The sequence below is a fragment of the Rhyacophila brunnea genome, unplaced genomic scaffold (genome assembly GCF_057557595.1).
Source record: "Rhyacophila brunnea isolate RB1 unplaced genomic scaffold, BYU_Rbru_1.0 scaffold_8, whole genome shotgun sequence".
NCBI classification, from domain to species: domain Eukaryota; kingdom Metazoa; phylum Arthropoda; class Insecta; order Trichoptera; family Rhyacophilidae; genus Rhyacophila; species Rhyacophila brunnea.
Genome location: NW_028233350.1, coordinates 17,546,470 through 17,564,083, shown reverse-complemented (window position 1 = coordinate 17,564,083; position 17,614 = coordinate 17,546,470). Strand labels below are relative to the sequence as shown.

At 33.4% G+C, this 17,614-nt stretch overlaps 2 protein-coding genes and 1 long non-coding RNA gene across 3 annotated transcripts; 2 read left to right on the top strand and 1 right to left on the bottom strand.

Moving 5' to 3' along the window:
* Window positions 1–1,728: 1,728 nt before the first annotated feature.
* On the bottom strand, window positions 1,729–5,444 carry LOC147063994 (RWD domain-containing protein 2A). Its single transcript, XM_085959023.1, has one exon. The coding sequence runs from the start codon at window positions 5,014–5,016 to the stop codon at window positions 4,087–4,089; it is 930 nt and encodes a 309-aa protein (XP_085815149.1). The 5' UTR covers window positions 5,017–5,444; the 3' UTR covers window positions 1,729–4,086.
* A 4,909-nt stretch (window positions 5,445–10,353) lies between these two features.
* On the top strand, window positions 10,354–12,559 carry clos (closca). Its single transcript, XM_085959131.1, has 3 exons — window positions 10,354–10,479; window positions 10,980–11,453; window positions 11,894–12,559. Exons 2-3 carry the CDS (start codon window positions 11,043–11,045, stop codon window positions 12,557–12,559), a joined length of 1,077 nt encoding a protein of 358 aa, XP_085815257.1. The 5' UTR covers window positions 10,354–10,479; window positions 10,980–11,042.
* A 473-nt stretch (window positions 12,560–13,032) lies between these two features.
* On the top strand, window positions 13,033–17,606 carry LOC147063992 (uncharacterized). Its single transcript, XR_015071972.1, has 3 exons — window positions 13,033–13,168; window positions 15,918–16,168; window positions 17,140–17,606. It is a non-coding gene; the product is annotated as an uncharacterized LOC147063992 (long non-coding RNA).
* Window positions 17,607–17,614: the final 8 nt, after the last annotated feature.

The following is a 17,614-nucleotide window of genomic DNA, read 5'->3' as shown; positions in this document are numbered from 1 at the left end:
AGTTATGAATTATATACCAATGTTCTACATTATTTTTTATACACAGTCGCTTAGTAAAATTGCTAAATAAAAACCGATTAAACTAAAAAAATTATGAGGGAAAATATAAATATTTAATTTTTCTAGACATTAATAAGAGTTTCAGTTTACAATTAAGTAAATGCATTATTGATTATTCATCCAGCCTCTATTTGCTTTTAATATTGTATTTGTAATAAAAGTAGGTACTGCTTATCACAATTATTGTCACAGCCGTTTTAATAACTGGCTTGAGTCAGTTTTTATATCATAATGTAAAATCAAATGGAAAATTATTATTGATACTTACCTATACAATGTGCTGATGAAATTCTAAATCAGGTCAACTTTTGAATAATATGAAGGTTATATTTTTTACAATATGTATTGCCATAATGTTACTAATATGATACTTATTGGAATTTATTATAAATTTCATAATTCTTCATAGTATAACTTATATAGTGCATATCAAGCACCCATGTTGGTCAGGTTCAGTGATTCTCAAAGTGGGTAATATCGCCCCCGGGCGGCAGCAGCCTCGTATGTAATTGGGGGACGGTGGAAATAAAAATAAAGTAGAAGTAAATTTCGAAAAACCATTAGTAGTAAATTGTGTAAATTACAGTTAATTTGTAGTTATTTGAATATTTTCCAAATGAACACAAAATTATAATATTGATAATATGTTTTATTTACTATGTTATACCGATGTTCAGGTCTGCTGACAGGTCTTAACAAGCACTTAGTCCTGGATTATAGGCAGTACAAGTTTTTAATTGCATTTCCTTTATTATATTTGGTGGAATATGGGTTCAACGTGAAATCTTTTAAAATAGTAAATAAAAGTCGAATATTAATGATTAATAGCAGCACACCGGGTATATCCTTCTCATTAGGATTATTTGTATTCTAATTAGGTTTCGTTTTCTTAATTTTCCATGTTTAATAAATAATTTTTCAATTTAGGCATTATCTGATTTATAACACCATCTTCCTTTAGTAAGTACTTATGCAAGTTCTATAGGTAAAAATATAGATATGTTCACAAAGGAACACAATTAATTTACCACAACATCTTTCTGTTTCTTTTGCTTAAAGAAGATAGATTCTCATGGATTTTTTTTTTCAGAAAAGGCTGCAGTGGGCCAAATAAGTTTGGGAATCTATGGACCTTATAACGTCGTGGGTCCTAGGTTCGAATCCTGGGTCTGGCAAATATACATTGTTTTTCAATTTGTGTTTGAGTCACAGTATGGACCTAATAGGTTGAGCAAGTAGCTTACATCCATACAGACTCTAGTTGGTAGAGTACCCACCTCGGAAGCCGTGGGTCACAGTTTCGATCATTTGGCTGGTAAAAAATACATGTTATTTTCCATTTTGTGTTTAATCTAATGCAAGGATCCAATGGGTTGGACAAATAACTAACAACCGTTCTTTGTAAAATGTATGTTAATTATAGCCTCTACTCTTATACTCGAGAACCCTGTTTGCCATGTTCATAGGTTACTCCTCTAATTATCTCTATGTACGATTAAAAAATAGATACCACACATTTCTTTCATAAAACTATGCCAAGCCGATTTGTTTAAAATAAAAATACTTGTGTATCATTTAGAAAATGTATTTACTCAAATATGTCAAAAGTCGTATTTATAGTTTTTTTTCTGATGACAACCATGTAATACAAGAACAGTGATTCACAATCTGTGAATTAGATATTTGACATAAATTCAAAATAGTAATTAATAATAATATTGTATAATATGAAGATTTATAGGTACTTCATTTGGAATACCTATTATAAAATATGTCAAGTCTAAACATTTGTTATAGATGATGTAAATATTTTTGTCTTTTACGATTGATGATAAAAATATATGCCTACATATTTTTATCGTCAATTTTTACAGTTTTTAGCCATTAAAATTATTATTATATCATAATAAACTTGAATTTTCTATGTATGTATTATAAAATAGTTTCGTTTATTGTTTAATCATAGATAATTATTAGAAAAAACTATTTAAATTTTTTAAAAATCAAAATGAATAACTTGGAAATGAGGTGGATCGCAACGAAATACAGATAATATTTATGGTAAATATTTTTTCCATTCCCATGGCTTATTTTTTGATTTTTTCAATATATTATAATGAATTTATTAAATAACTGGTATAACTGAGTAAAGCACCACATCCACAAAATTCTATGGACCATACACCGCTGATGCATATCTTAATGCAAATGAAATTAGATAATAAGAAATTTTATACTAACGTAAGTACAAATATTTGAGCAAATAGTAAGAGATTTTTATTGTTGGCGGTAAAAATACATTTAAACAAAATACAATATAATATGTAGATATTTCGATAACACATAAATTATAATAAAAAGAGCAGTCTAGTAAATGAAATAGGTTACTGTGAGAATAATCTAAGTAAAATGAATGATGATTATAATAATAGTTATGTACCTACTTTATATTCTAAGTGAACATTGAAGGAAATAAATTTGACAAAATGCTTTAATTATTAATAACAGGTTGATCATCACTTAGCATTAATGAGAAAAGTTAATTATGTGTCTCTCAAAATAATGAATTACAACAATAATTTTAATGTCCGTGTATTTGTGTAGTGAGTGAAAGTTTTCAATTATAAAATTATAAACGAGTTAATATTCTAATATATTAACGTAAAACATAGATGAATACCTCATGGATATCCCTCGCATTGATATATTTTATCGGGATGCTGAAGACAGCAAACTTACAACCGAGTATAGAATACTCCACGAAAAACTTTTACATAAACCTACACAATAAGTATGGCACGCAATGTGAGTATTGACAAGATTGAGCACCTACAAAATAAGTAGAATAATAATTAATGCACTTATACAATATTGAAAAAAAAACTTAAAATTTAGTTATAAATTAATTGGGAAGCTCTTCTATTATTGCATGGGTTCAATTTGGTATTGTTTTAGATTCTTAAGAAGATTTAAAAGTACAGATAAGAAATGAGAGTAGAATAAATTAACATAATTTGATAGTCATAGTCTCTTTGACTAGTAAAATATTATAATAATGTAACTAAGTACATTAATATAATTATTATAAGTATTTATATTGTTTTTCATAAAAAAAGTCACATGAAACATTCATACAACCAATAAATTGTACTCCTAATAAATGTCATAAAACTATGTACATAATATATTGCAGTATGAAATAGGATTTGTAGAAATTTTCCAGGTCTCTCGATATTGTATGGTGCACGGAGTCGAGTTTAGATGATTTTTACTGACATTGTTTTTTCTGAAAACTATTTGGTTCACTCATACACATTCAGATGTATAATTTTAACAAGAATGTTCGCAAAATATTTTTAGTAACATGCAATAAAACCATTTCTCAGATAGTATCACTCAACAAAGTCAGATATTGGACGAGATAGAATCTTTCAAAAAGCAGATTCATGGAAACTTGTCGAGAAAAAAACGAGATGCTTCATTCCTCGCTACTGATATTGATGCACATTTATTGCAAGAAAATGGTAAAGGTACGTAATGCCTGCATTCAGGTTTGTAGAAATATTAATATAAATTAAAAAATAGCTCATTCTTAAAAATAAGAATGAAAGTTTCAATGGAGATGAGATTAAGTACTAGGTATATTATTAAATTCATTATGAAAATGTAAATTTTCTATTTATTAAAATGTCTTAATATATACTTGGTCATTCTTTAAAGTAAATTAGAATTAAGGGGTCTGGCTAGAAGAGTAGTGTTAAGAACTTAACAAGAGTTTTTCTTTTTTTTTTTTAATTAAGTAATACAAAGTGTTTGTTTCAGTATGTTCACATTTTGACCACTAATGCAACATGTAAATATCCGATGAAAACGGTTTTTGGTGACATGGTAAATAAAAAATCAAAAATTGTAAAAGCACTGTTGCCCCTCTTCTGTCCAGCTCCTCAATTACAAATGAGATTGCTTAGTTTTATTTTTGAAATAATATTATGCATCTTATTTTCATGACTATTCTTAGTCGGATTATCAATTTGGTTTTCCGCTAACTCCAAAATAGTCCATAAATATATAAGCACAATTATGTTTGTCTAAATACTTGTAGAGCTCTCCCATGTCCATGTGGTGCTCGATCCCACGATTATTGACATTCTTGAAAGAGATCTCTTCAAAAACTAGAAATTTATTTAGAACAGGCTTCGACTGAAAAGGATACAATTCTTTTTTACGTACTACAATCTTCTTCCAGTTCATGGCGCGTATTCTTGACCACCATTCTTCGCAGTCTTGAGATTCCGCCTCGACGCAAATGATGCCAGGTTTCCCGGGCAGCATGAAACCGGTGAGATTAAAATCTGCCGCCAAGGACAGTATCTCCTTTCGCTTGTTCTTGCTATAAATATGATGAGAGTAAATCCAGAACCTGGAGAATGATTTTTCTCGCTCTATCTTTATCTCTTCTACGAGCGGTCCTTCCTTGGCGGAATAATTCTCCGAATTCTCTTGTAGCCAAGATATAACAGAACACAGACACGTCTCTCCTCGACCTAACAATGTAATGTAATTAGTGACGTCTTCGTTTAGCAGATGCTGTTGATGACGGTTTAATACATTACTTCGAACAAAAACATCCGGTTCAGTCACTGGATAATCTTGCGGCAAATTCACGCAGGCTTCCACTTTCATTTTGTCAAATGTTAAATTAATTGAAAAATCGAACCTCGGGGGTATCTTGGACGTTTTTCCCGCGACATATTCGTTGACATCGATCATCTGACTCGGATCGTCCATTACGAACTCGCCGGGATTGGAAAACATCGATTGGATCATTTCGATTTCCAACAGCTGTTGCTTCAGACACTCCTCTATGTCGCTTCGATCACATATTTGTGACAGCTGATCCTCCAAGTCGCGGAAATCTAGAATGTCATCTGACATCTCGTCGAATTTTGACGACATACTGCTTCAGATATGATGAGCGATATACACAAATTTGAAAGAATTGAACTGTTTTCATAATTTTCAAGTAGACGTTTACGCTGACCTTACTTTCGCGAGGTGCAGTTTTACTACTTTACGATTGCAATGCAAGCACGTGTATATACAACTTTAATAAACAATATGAATGTTGCCTGTTCACATACTTCTGACGCTGACGTTTAATTTTACACGTACCTAATAAAATAACGAAGAATTCTACAAAGATAAAGTGTAATTATGCTATTTGAATTAGATAAACAACCAAAGAATATGTCAACTACTGTTGGTTTCTTTGAAGATGTCAGTTTGACATTTCCTGTTGACAGCTGCATAAATATTTGCCATAAATAAGGTTTTTGAAAAACGAAAGTCAAAAATAATATTATGGATACTTGAATGCTGAGTTCAAGGTCATTAAAAATATTGCCAGCATTGAAAATTTAAACAAAAATCAGATATATCAGCGATAACCAACCTTTTTCGTGGAATGCTTCAGAACTTTCCATTTATCGACCAAAAATCTTCATGATTGTTATTATTATTATTATTAAACAGGTATATAATTAAATCATAATGTGTAATGATTCTACCACAGAAAAGAAAAAAGTATGTAGGTACCTGCACCGGGATTTCCTAACTATCGACTCGTGTGGCACCAGACGACATGACGTAATTGTGACGTCAGCCAATACACGCTCGAAGAATGCCGCCCGCCCGCAGTGCCCACCGTAGATATTATTACGATGAAACACCTATATGTGTATGGTGACAATGAATAGCGCCGCTGTCGGAGTAGCGTTATATTCTCGAGCGCTATTATCACTCCGGTAGTACGTCACAATGATGTCATATGACTTCATGTCGACCGGGCAGCTGGCACTCGCAAGTTCTAACATCGGGCCCCTGGGTACCAAAACCATTATTTCTAGTCCAAGATATATTTTTATTGTGCATCATCACAGTGTGGTCGTATCTAAACAGATTTTACAGGGATCGGTTATTGGTCATCGAGTCAACTCTATGGGGTAAATGGCTAAATTCAAACATGTGTCAAATTGGTTGAAAAAACACCATATTGTAACAGGTAACTGATACCCAGCCAGCGGGATTTGAGCTCATGATCAACTAACCAGAATCGCATTTTTAAAAGTTGATATTATAAAACCTCAAAATGTTTTTTTCCAGAAATGAGTCGATTCAAAACATTTACTGAAGCAGGACAAATACTTGTACCACATGCTAAAACCATAACATTATTTTCTCACATGAATGTGGATAAAACGATGATTTGGCATGCAATAACACTGCAAGATGATTACAAAACTATGGGTGACTTTTTGAAGTTATACAAATATAACCAAAATGTAATTTAGACTAAAATAGTCATTCATACATAATCTTATCTTCATTAATTTTTTATAGACACTCTTATTTTATAGACCTAGTATACTAGCATTTATTTTTGGTACTTATAAAAAAATAAGCCAAATTTTTATTCATAATTATTGCCTCATTATTTCCATTTAAATTGACCACAAAAAATATTTGTTTAATAAATTCATATAAGAATAAGATTCTTTATTTTATTATGTACCTACTATGTCTCCAACGCACTAGAAAAGTTATGTATTCACTAAAACAAACCGAATTCACATTACACTTAAGTATGTCATTACACATTATGCAGTAATTGAGCAATTCAAGCGTTGATAAAATTTTCAAAACCCAACATCAACTTAATTAAAAATATTTTCAAACCAACACAGTGTAACTTCTATTTTAGCAAGAAACTTGGATTCTATTATGGACAGAAAGTGTAATGAAATCGTCAAATGTTTATACCGTTCCTGAATCTGATGGAACCTTATTAGTGGTCTCTCACAATTGTATGTCGTCTCCTTCGAGTGATGGGGTGACAGTATTTTATCTGGATGATAACAGTAGACTGAAAAAGATGCAATCGCTGAAGACTTGCCCATATTCAGATGTGTTATTATGGTAACTATCATACATATTATACATTATTACCAGGTTTTTATTTCAGTAAACAAACATCTTTCGACTGTTACGATAAATGGATGTCAGCCACATGCTCAACCTATTAGGTCCATACTCTGACTCGTACACACATTGAAAAACAATATGTGTACTTGCCGGACCCAGGATTCAAACCTGGAACCCACGGCGCTATAGGCTGACGTTTAAGCCCATAGAACCCATAGATATAAATCCGTAATATTCTTTTTTATACCTACTTAATAATATGTTTTTTGGAAGTATATATTGAATGAAAATGAAATAATATTATTAATTATGACGCGGGTCGAGCGTCATCTTAAACACTAATTGATGACGATACACCCGTTGGCTGCACAGAATTTACCGCTTCTGGACTTATCATTTCCTATGCAACGTTTTTATAATAATATGGAGAAGAAAATAGTTGACAAGAATAAATTGAATGTAATCTTAATTATAGGTACATATTATATTCAAATCTTATTTCAGGACAGCTGATTACACGTATTTAGCATTCGCTCGGGACCATACAGAGATAAAAGACAGTGTGTTATTTGAAACTGATAGTTCTATATACGTGTGGAAGGGGAAACACTTCAATTTTTTACAAAACTTTGCAACGTCCAATGCAAAAAAAATTACTGCACTTCAGATCGGCGCATGCCATTACCTAGCTGTTGCTAATCATCAAAATAACTATGGTTTGATATATATTTTTTAAAAACATTGCAAATTTACGATTCTAGAAAAACGGTCCTTGGAAGTTGTGAAATTTTGGAATCTCTACCTATTGTAACAAAATATAAAATTTATATTATTACTCTTTCTACACATCCTCTTTGGTTTTAAATATTGTCTTTATTAGTTTTAATGAATCATATTATTTCATTTATAAAAAAATATAATAGAGTAGGTGCCTATATACTTTGCTGTGTTAAAAATAAGATAGGTACCTACTTACATACATAATAGTAATCATTTAAAATAAAACACAATAATTATATTATAATACTGAGAATATACACAATGAGAATGTTTTATTAAAGAGCATGAAACCAGTCCTGATCTATATTTTATTAGATAGATATTAGGTATATAATAATACAATATCTTTCCACCATGAATTCACAGTCAGCACTATCAACAATAAGGTTTCTGAAAATTAGTAAGGCTTTGATAAAATTAAAATATCCCTAGGCAATATTAAGTTTTTTATGCCAATTATTTGATTTTTTTTTGTCATAATATCGTTTTATAACAATTACAGTATCTACTATTTTATTCAATTCAATTTATTTTAACACAAATGATTATTACATAATATAGACATCATTAATTATTTATTATCAGTTCAATACGTTCACAGCATGATATTTAGATAATTTTTTCAAACAAATACATACACTGAGAAAATACCATAAGAACAAAGCCTATTTTAACAATGACAATGTCCATCTAAATTCGCCAAAATTCACCCTGTTGAATGTTGAATATATCAATATCCAACGCAATTTATGTGAGCACAGCTATTTTACGTACCTGGATATTATTGTGTTAGGTTGGTATCTCTGATATTAATTTCTATCACGTCTTTATTACAGTTGCTTTTATGTTTTTAGTATGATAATGAGACTTGCAAAAGACAGTTACAAAACCTTACAAAAAAATCTCAGACTCCTTATAATATTACTAAAATAAAAAAAATAAGTTCTTAAAATGAATAGAAATTAATTAAATTATTATTTTGTAGGTGAAAAGAAAATATTTTCGGAAATATTCAAATATGATGCACATGAAGAAAAATTTTTACCCTACCAAAAACTGGCCTCTAACGCAGCGGTAGACATTAACCTCTTCTCGTTTATGGATGGCTCATACGAAGAAAGCTATCTACTTATTGCCAACGAATATACTCTTAACAGCCATAATGATATTGGATCCCACGCTGTTATTTACAAATTTGAGAAAGATGTATTTGTACCATTTCAGAGTTTATACGCTATCGGAATCACAGAATGGAGTTCGGTTGTGGTAATCTATTAGTTTATTTAATCCTTTGCCGCAATTAGTTAATTGGTGTAATTAACATATGATTAGGGCGTGTAAATGCGCTTTCGGCAGTTAAACAGTCACCATGATTATTTAGGCCCATAAACTTAAATGTTGCAAACTTTTCGATGCAATTTGGCCATTTATATGGAATGAAAATACATTTACAGTCAAAATAATGCAATGAAATAACAAATTACATTACAAAAATTTTTCTTGTACCTGAATTAAATTGTTCTAATATTTCATGCAAATTTGTATAAAAAATGTGAATTTCGATTACAATTTTAATTACGTCAGAGAGTACTCGATGCAGTTCTGGAGATAATTTTTTCGCAGCAAGTTGCTCTATATACTGAAACTTTTTAATAAAATACGAAAATTGCAAATATATTCAAATTACTCTGCGGACCACAAAAATCCTCTCACCGGTTGGGGACCGCTAGTTTAGAATAAAATGTTTTTTTATTAAATAAAACATAATTCATCTTTAGATAGAAAAAATAACATAGAAACTCATTCACGTTGATTTTAATTATATTATTTTTAAATTTAATAACCACCCCACCAATTTTACACGCACACCTAATTTGTTCTACAGGGGCTTCCCGGAGAATTTTTTATTGTTGCTGCATCAGAAACTAGTGGTCTTACTGTTTTTCAACACAACGGATGGTATTTTGTGGAAGTACCTTATGAGCATGACACATGGTTTCAAAATCCAGGCAGAAGAATCATAAAATCCTATATTTTTTATGGAAAACCAATGATTGGTTTGTATATTTTTAAGTTTTCTTACAAACATGTAATAAATTCTCTAAATGATATTAGATTGTTTGATAGATTATCATTGTATTATGTAGATGGAGTATAATAATATGTAGCATGACAACCCTTGCAATACGGAGTCATGCAGTTACCATGACCATTTTTAATTGGATGATTGTTTGCAATGTGAAAACATTTATAACAAACTTCTTTCATTACCTATTGCATTGTTTATGCCACAAAATTTGGTAGTAAAAGGTACATTTTTAAATAGATAATTGAAGTTATTGATCACTTGTTTTGATTTAATCTTTTGCAGCAATTTCAGACCCGTATTATAATGATGGCTCTCTTCCTAACTTATACTACGCATTATTTGATAGAATAAATCCTGCCCGAGAAATCAGCGACCAATTATTATCATGGTGCTCGAAAGTTCAGGCTCTATCTTTCTGCACTGAGCAGTCAAAACACAATCAGCATAACAAAATCCAAGAACTTCTGAAAGTGATCAAAAACTACCATGTTTTGGAGAGTAACCAGTTGCAAGTCAACAAAAATGTTAACTTGAATCTGGCCTTGATTGGAAAAATAAAAACGAATGCAGTAAGAAATACAGATTTATTATTTGTTTCATCATCATAACCATCAGCCGGGGTCGATTCACTGCTGGCCCTAGCTCCATCCACTCTTCTCTGTTCTTAGTTTTTCGCTGCATGTTTTACGGCATCGGGTTATTTATTTAACACATACTATAAATAATGAAATAGTTTTATATTATATTGGCATGCAATAATCAAAGCTGTGAACCGAATGCCAGAACTCTAGTGATTGAAGCCTTGTATCAGAATTTTGAAAACCCTAGAATTGTCCACACTAAAGTAGTTCTAACGGTTTCATAAATGTACTTGAAACTTAACAAAATTACTTTGTCATCTATGCCAGGACTTGTAATATACATAATATAGAAGGTTGCTTTTTGGTAATCTACCATACATAATATAAGTACCTATATTTAATAAATTGTGCACTTAACTTTGAAGTATTCCAACTGTTTGTAAAACATGTTATTGTGATGGACATATTTATATCTTTATTTTTTACAGCTACACGCCAATGATATTACTCTGGATACTACTGTAATACGCAATATAAACAAACTTTATAAAATGTTCGATCTTCAACTTTCATCCTTGAAATCGTTAGAAGAAATTTTCCCCAACGCCATGTGTGACGATAGTAATGTTTATTTGGAATCACTTCATATAAAGAACTTGGAATTTGATTGTGCATCTGAACCGTGTACTTTGAACGATGTGGAAATATTAAAACTGAACCATAACGACGTGATTAAATACCAAAAGGAAGTATTCTACTCGGAGTATATTTATGATTTATACGATGAAGTAAGCTTTGACAGTTTAACAGTGGAAGAGGAGTTTGATGTTGAAAAAATAAATGGGAGATCAATTGAGAATGTCGATTTGTTCATCCAAGAGCTGGCTAAAGTGGCCGGGGTTATCGTGGATGGAGACGTCTTTCTATCTAGTGGAGTTTCCGTCGCTGGATTACTCGATGATGTGAGATTCATAACAATATTATTTCCACCTCTTCTTATACAATGTCCATAATAAACTATTACTATTTTAATAGTTTGCGTTGATCATCATTATAGTGATCGACTGAGTCTACAAAACTTAGTAGGTAATTCTGTATACTTACCTACCTATCTCGAAATGACCAATTTTGCACAAATCATATCATAAACTGACTAAAGGTCATGGAGTTGGTAGATTTGAAAATGCAGGAGAATGAAAAACTTCACATTTGTGTATATTTTTAACATATAACCCCATTTCTATCTAAAAGAATAATTGCATTCTGTATAATGGCAGTACCCACACGTTGTTGCACTTCGACCCGTTTTTAATGTAAAGAAAATAACAAATTATCTTTCTTTTATAATTTCTATTTATAATCGGTATTATGATACACTAAAATGTTTTATTTTCCATCTCAGATCAGAATATCTGAAGAATTTATTTTGCTGAGCGATGCTGATCAAAACCTCGTTGGAACTTTTTCAATCCCACATATACAAACTGTACTCTTGGAAGCGAATCAAATAAACGATTTGAGTTCTAAAGCGATACGAGATATTGTCGTAAATGAAAACAAAACAACATCATCTTCATACTTCTTGGCTAAGTTAACTGTCGAAGAAGCTTTCATCGAAGGACAGATAAACAAAATAAGTATCGATTCTATCAATTCAAACGCTCTAAGATTATCAGGAGATCAAGATATTGATGGTTTCTCTGAAATTTCTATCATAGAAACAATGGACATGTTTCTTTCTCCCTCGCCCGATCAAGCGCTAATGGAAAGTTTTATTTCAATAAAAGACGGAAACTTCGATATCGATCAAGATTTACAGTTCGATACTGTCAATACTGCAAACATAAATATCAAGGAGCGGCTGAACAGTGTCCCGATAACCGATGGTGAACTGTCGCTATTAATGTTGGAGTCTTCGAAGATGCAAAGAGTCACCGGAGAAAAGATGTTTCAGAATGTGGAACTGATGGGACCTATAACTTTGCAAGGTCGAGTCAACAGTCGTAGCTTGGAAAGAAAAAACCCTGTGACGATGATTGAGGAACCTCTTATTCTTTCGGGTCAGTAGTTTACTATATCATTTAGAATGACAGCATTATACGACTTAATTGACACTTTTATAAACAGTTTAACAGTTATCTCATACGTTTTTAAATATATTATTTGCTGTTAAAATTCTTATTAGGCATTTAATTTAATGTCGTGGATGACTTTTCTTTTGATACATTATAAGTTCTATGAATGCATGCAATAGTTTAAATTTTGTTGTGTTCGCGCAGAGCAAAAAAATATGTACCTAGTTTAAAAATGGACTTTTACAAAAACAAGTCAATCAATCATTTAGTTAACATAATACAATACAAAATAAAATATTGGTGGAGGTAAATAGGTATTGATTAGGTCGTCTGTTTGCATGATGACAACACAGGATGTAGAAAAAAATCTGTTTTGTGGTGAGGTATTTTTAAAATAGCAGAATATTAATAATAACATCTAAAAAAAACATATTTCAGGTAATTACATAATACAGGGGAATGTTTCCATTGAAAGGATATTATCGTGTGAAAATTTAATAAGCGAAGATAATAGTCGATCGGTGAAACATCTTCAGCAAAGAGGACTAAAGTTGACAGAAGACCGCATTCCTATGCCGCTGTTCTTTTCTCAACCGCTTGAAGTGAGTATTGAATGTATGCATGACATTAAATTTCATATTTTATCATTTTACCATGGACATCCAGGGACAACCGGTATTTTTGAGGGCATCCTTCAAAAACAAAACTATATGGGAGATTAGTAATGATTAAATTAAATACATAAATAATTTAACAAAAGTTTTTCATGCTCAAGCAACACCAAATTTAGATATTTCAAAGTAATCTGAAGTATTTGGAAATTTTTGTTTAACGTCAATCAACGCCAATCCAGTTCAGCTCATTCAGTCGCTCTTGGCCCATTGTTGATCATAATCCTTTTTTTGTAAATGATCTTTTAGCGTCTCATTTTACCCCTCTCCCCCAAATATTAAAAAAACAAATTCATTGAAAATTATCATTTCCAGTGTTCTCATGAAATATTTTATTCTCAAAATTTGTGATGGTACATTTTCTACAACCTTAACTCCTTCGTCAGAAATTATCACACTTTTTAGGGTGTGATGTCATATATGGGGGACCCCTGTTAGCTAACAACCAATTCTCCTGAAAATATGTTATGGTATAAATTTCCAGTGTGGAGGTTCATATACATGATAATATACCTTTATGTTTTGATAATAAAAAAAATCGGTGTGTGTACTTATGTAAGCGCGTTAGAAGTTATACTTCTTTGGCGTAACAAAACAAAAACAAAATTTGTGATAAACTAGATTCTTTGACTAGCTCTTAATTATCTTGTTAAATTACACACTCAAGAAAAAGGACCGCTTATTGGAACGCTGTTAGTTTATTTCTATACACTTATACTACTTCTAACTTATACTACTTCTAACTTATACTACTACTAACTTATATTACTAAATTATATAATGGTTTGTCGTTGTTTTTATTTTTAACTGTACCAACTGTCACTCTGACGTTTAATCGTTTGTTTACGTAAGGAATTGCAAATGGACGACAATAATAAATTCGCTGCCTAGGCAACGGAACAATTCTAATCTATAATATTATAATGTATAATCGTCATGATTGCACTACCATACCATGGCGTAAAGGTAGTGCGTTCGACTGATAACCGAACAATTGGTGGTTCGAATCTAATTGCGTTTTTTTTTCATGTGAAAAAATAAATTATGTGTTACATGTTGATACCGGCCTTTCTCCGTTGAGGGGAATGGTGAAGACCGTATCACTAGCAGGCCAGAAGCGGAGTGGAATTGAGAGAAACGCACATTGTCGAAGGTGGCAGGAGTTTATTATATGTCGTTAAGCAGGGTATTGTCGTTAAGCGGTGGGTTGTAGACGCGGTGTTCTGGCTGGAGATGCTGCGGCTTGGCGTTCGAGGCGAGAAGTCCGAGCTTGCGGCTTGGCATGCTGTCGACACGGTCTTTTTCTGGCTGGAGCTGCTTGTGGCTTGGCGTTCGAGGCGAGAGAGTTTTTTGGCGGTTGTAGACGCGGTGTTCTAGCTGGAGATGCTTGTGGCTTGGCGACCGGGGCAAGAGAGTTTTTTGGCGGTTGTAGACGCGGTGTTCTAGCTGGAGATGTTTGTGGCTTGGTGTCCGAGGCAAGAGAGGAAGAGGGCTTTTCGCGCGCATCCAAGTGTCGGATCCGCGGCGTCATGTTTGTCTGTCGGTCGCGAACCTCTCTGTTTTACCGACGGATTGACTAGTGGCAGCGCTATCTCATGTGGCCGTTTTCGACAGACCGCTGATACCAGATGGAAGTCTCCCACAGGAGACCACCTCAAAGGACAGACCGAACCATCAACTTTCCCATAACACCACAGCCTACGTCCACTCTTCGCGGTTCTCGCAACCCTCGGCCGAGCGGAACCCGCCGCTCCTCAAATCCGACTTTCGAATTCGTCCACGCTCCCGCCAAAACACAGACACGGTCTGTCGAAATGGCCGCTCGCGCCGCCACTAGTCAATCCGTCGGTAAAACAGAGAGCGCGATGATGCCAGCAATCTGACAGTTGGACGCGCGCGAAAATCTCTCTCTCGCATCAGACGCCAAACAGGCAACAGCTAGCATTCCAAGCATAGATAAGCCACAAGATGTCCAGCCAAAAAGACCGCATCGGCAGCATGCCAAGCCGCAAGCCCTGACTCTCTCGCATCGGACGCCGAACAGTCAGCATCTCACCTCGGACGCAAAAGCATCTCCAGCCCAGCCAGCATCTCCCGCCAAAAAGACCGCATCGGCAAGCCGCAAGCCCTGACTCTCTCGCCTCGGATGCCGACTAGCTAGCAGCATCTCAAGCAACAAGAATCAGCAGCCCAGCCCGCGACACCACGTCTGCAGCCCGCCAAATCGCTATTACCAACCCACCGCCTAACGACAATACCCTGCAACAAAGATAAAATAAACCAGCCTCAACAGCATACACCGTACATTATCACGGTCTGCCATCTCCGCTTAAGCGTAAAGAAGGCCGGTGATACCGCGTCTCTGTGGTTTGGCGGGAGCACGGACGAATTTGAAGTTCAGATTTTCAGTAGAGGTAGACTCCGCTCGGCCGGGGGTTGCGAGAACCGCGAAGAGTGGACGTAGGCTGTGATGTTTTGGGAAAGTTGATGGTTCAGTCCGCCCTTTGAGGTGGTCTCCTGTGGGAGACCATCATCTGGAATCAATGTCACACGCCAAAAATACACTCTGATCTGATTTCCCAGCCGCGCCAAAAGAAGTATAACTCAACTAAACAAAACTAACTAAAAACTAAAAAAAAATTCTACATACTTCTAAATTTTATATTTTTCCTTTTTACAGGTTAGAAATATTGATTGCGACACAATAAATGGCATCAATCCTTTGTCGTGGATATCCAGTCAGGGAAATAGTATGTCAACCGTATCAGGAAGGAAAACTTTTCTTGGCGGTCTAAGTATACAAGGAAGTTGCTCCATAACACAGACCCTTAATGAAATCAATCCGACACTTTTAGACGGGGATACGCTGAAAATTTCCGGAGATCAGCAAATTACAGGGAAAATGTTTTTTGCTAATTTGACTACAAAAGGGTAATCTTGATTGTTATTTGTGTTTTGAAAATAAGTCAAGAATTAAATCCATGCATGCTCACAACACCAATCTTACTATAAGACACCTGACTTTCAGGAGTCTTGGCTGGTTTAATTCTCTACACATGTGGAGTTATTTACAAACATTCTAATTGTTCAGAATCAGTTCAATTCTAATTCAATCAGAATTCAGTTCTAATTCAGTCTAATTGGACAGTATCATCCATTTTTATAGATCAAATTTAATGATGTTTGTGAAGTTGATAATATATTATAAAGGGTACACGGCAAATACAGACTCATCGCATTTATTTCATTTTTGAGATTTAAATGCCAATTTGTTCAATTGGAAGAGGAAGTGCTCAAGAATGGTATCATTAAAACTACCAAAATCGATTTCATTGCTTTATAAATGAAAGAAGAAGAAAGTCGCGAATCAGCTCATTGTGTATGAAACTGTACAAAAACGTAGTATATGTTTTTATTATTTTTTTCACTTTTATTATATTTCAAAATAAATGAGAAATCAACATATAAATTCGTTTACTTTAACACATTGACTGCTGACCAGATAATTACTAATTAATTACAACATTTAAATATCATGCTAATTATATCTAATGGCCAGCTAATCGTTACTTAAGCACTACGCGTCTTTAGCACTGAAAGACTTAATATCAAACCCATTCTCCAACTGATAACGATTTCATTCTTCTTTTTGCTCTCCTAGACAATTATTATCATTTTGTCGATGAGCCTGTTTTTGCCGTGTGCCCTTCATATTGTAAAAAGTGTTTCCCAAACTTACGACATGCTAGTACCCCGTTTTTTTATAATTGGTATCTACTTTTTTGATTTTCAAATTTATATTTTTTACATATACATGACACTATATTTTAGTACATATGCTATAATTATATAGCGCCTGTACACGTGCATGGATTTACTTGCAGTTTGTTAATTCTTTTCAGATTAAACTGCCAAAATATATCATTCGGAACGCAGCCATTTGATTCATTATTAACAGTCTCACGCGATCTAGCGATCACTGGCGAGGTAAATATAATCGGTGATGCCACAATACATGAAGTACTTTCCGCGGAACAAATTGAAGTCACGGGATCGATAGCTGGATTCAATTTAAATGACCTCTTTGGAGATACAGTTATGACATTCAGCAAATCATCTGAAATAAACGGCAACATAGTATTTCAAGAACCGCTAACTGTTAAGACTTTAGATTTGTACGGCATTTCTGGTGTCGATATACAAAAACTTCTATCATCAGAGAATTGGAATAAAGAAATATTATTTGACGAGCCCCTGTACATTAAAAAAAATGTCACTATACGGGATATAACGTTTGATGTATCGATTGCAGGAATTTCTAAAAATGATTTCGGTTACAGCTGGTTATTAACCGATGACTCACAAATGTTTCACGGC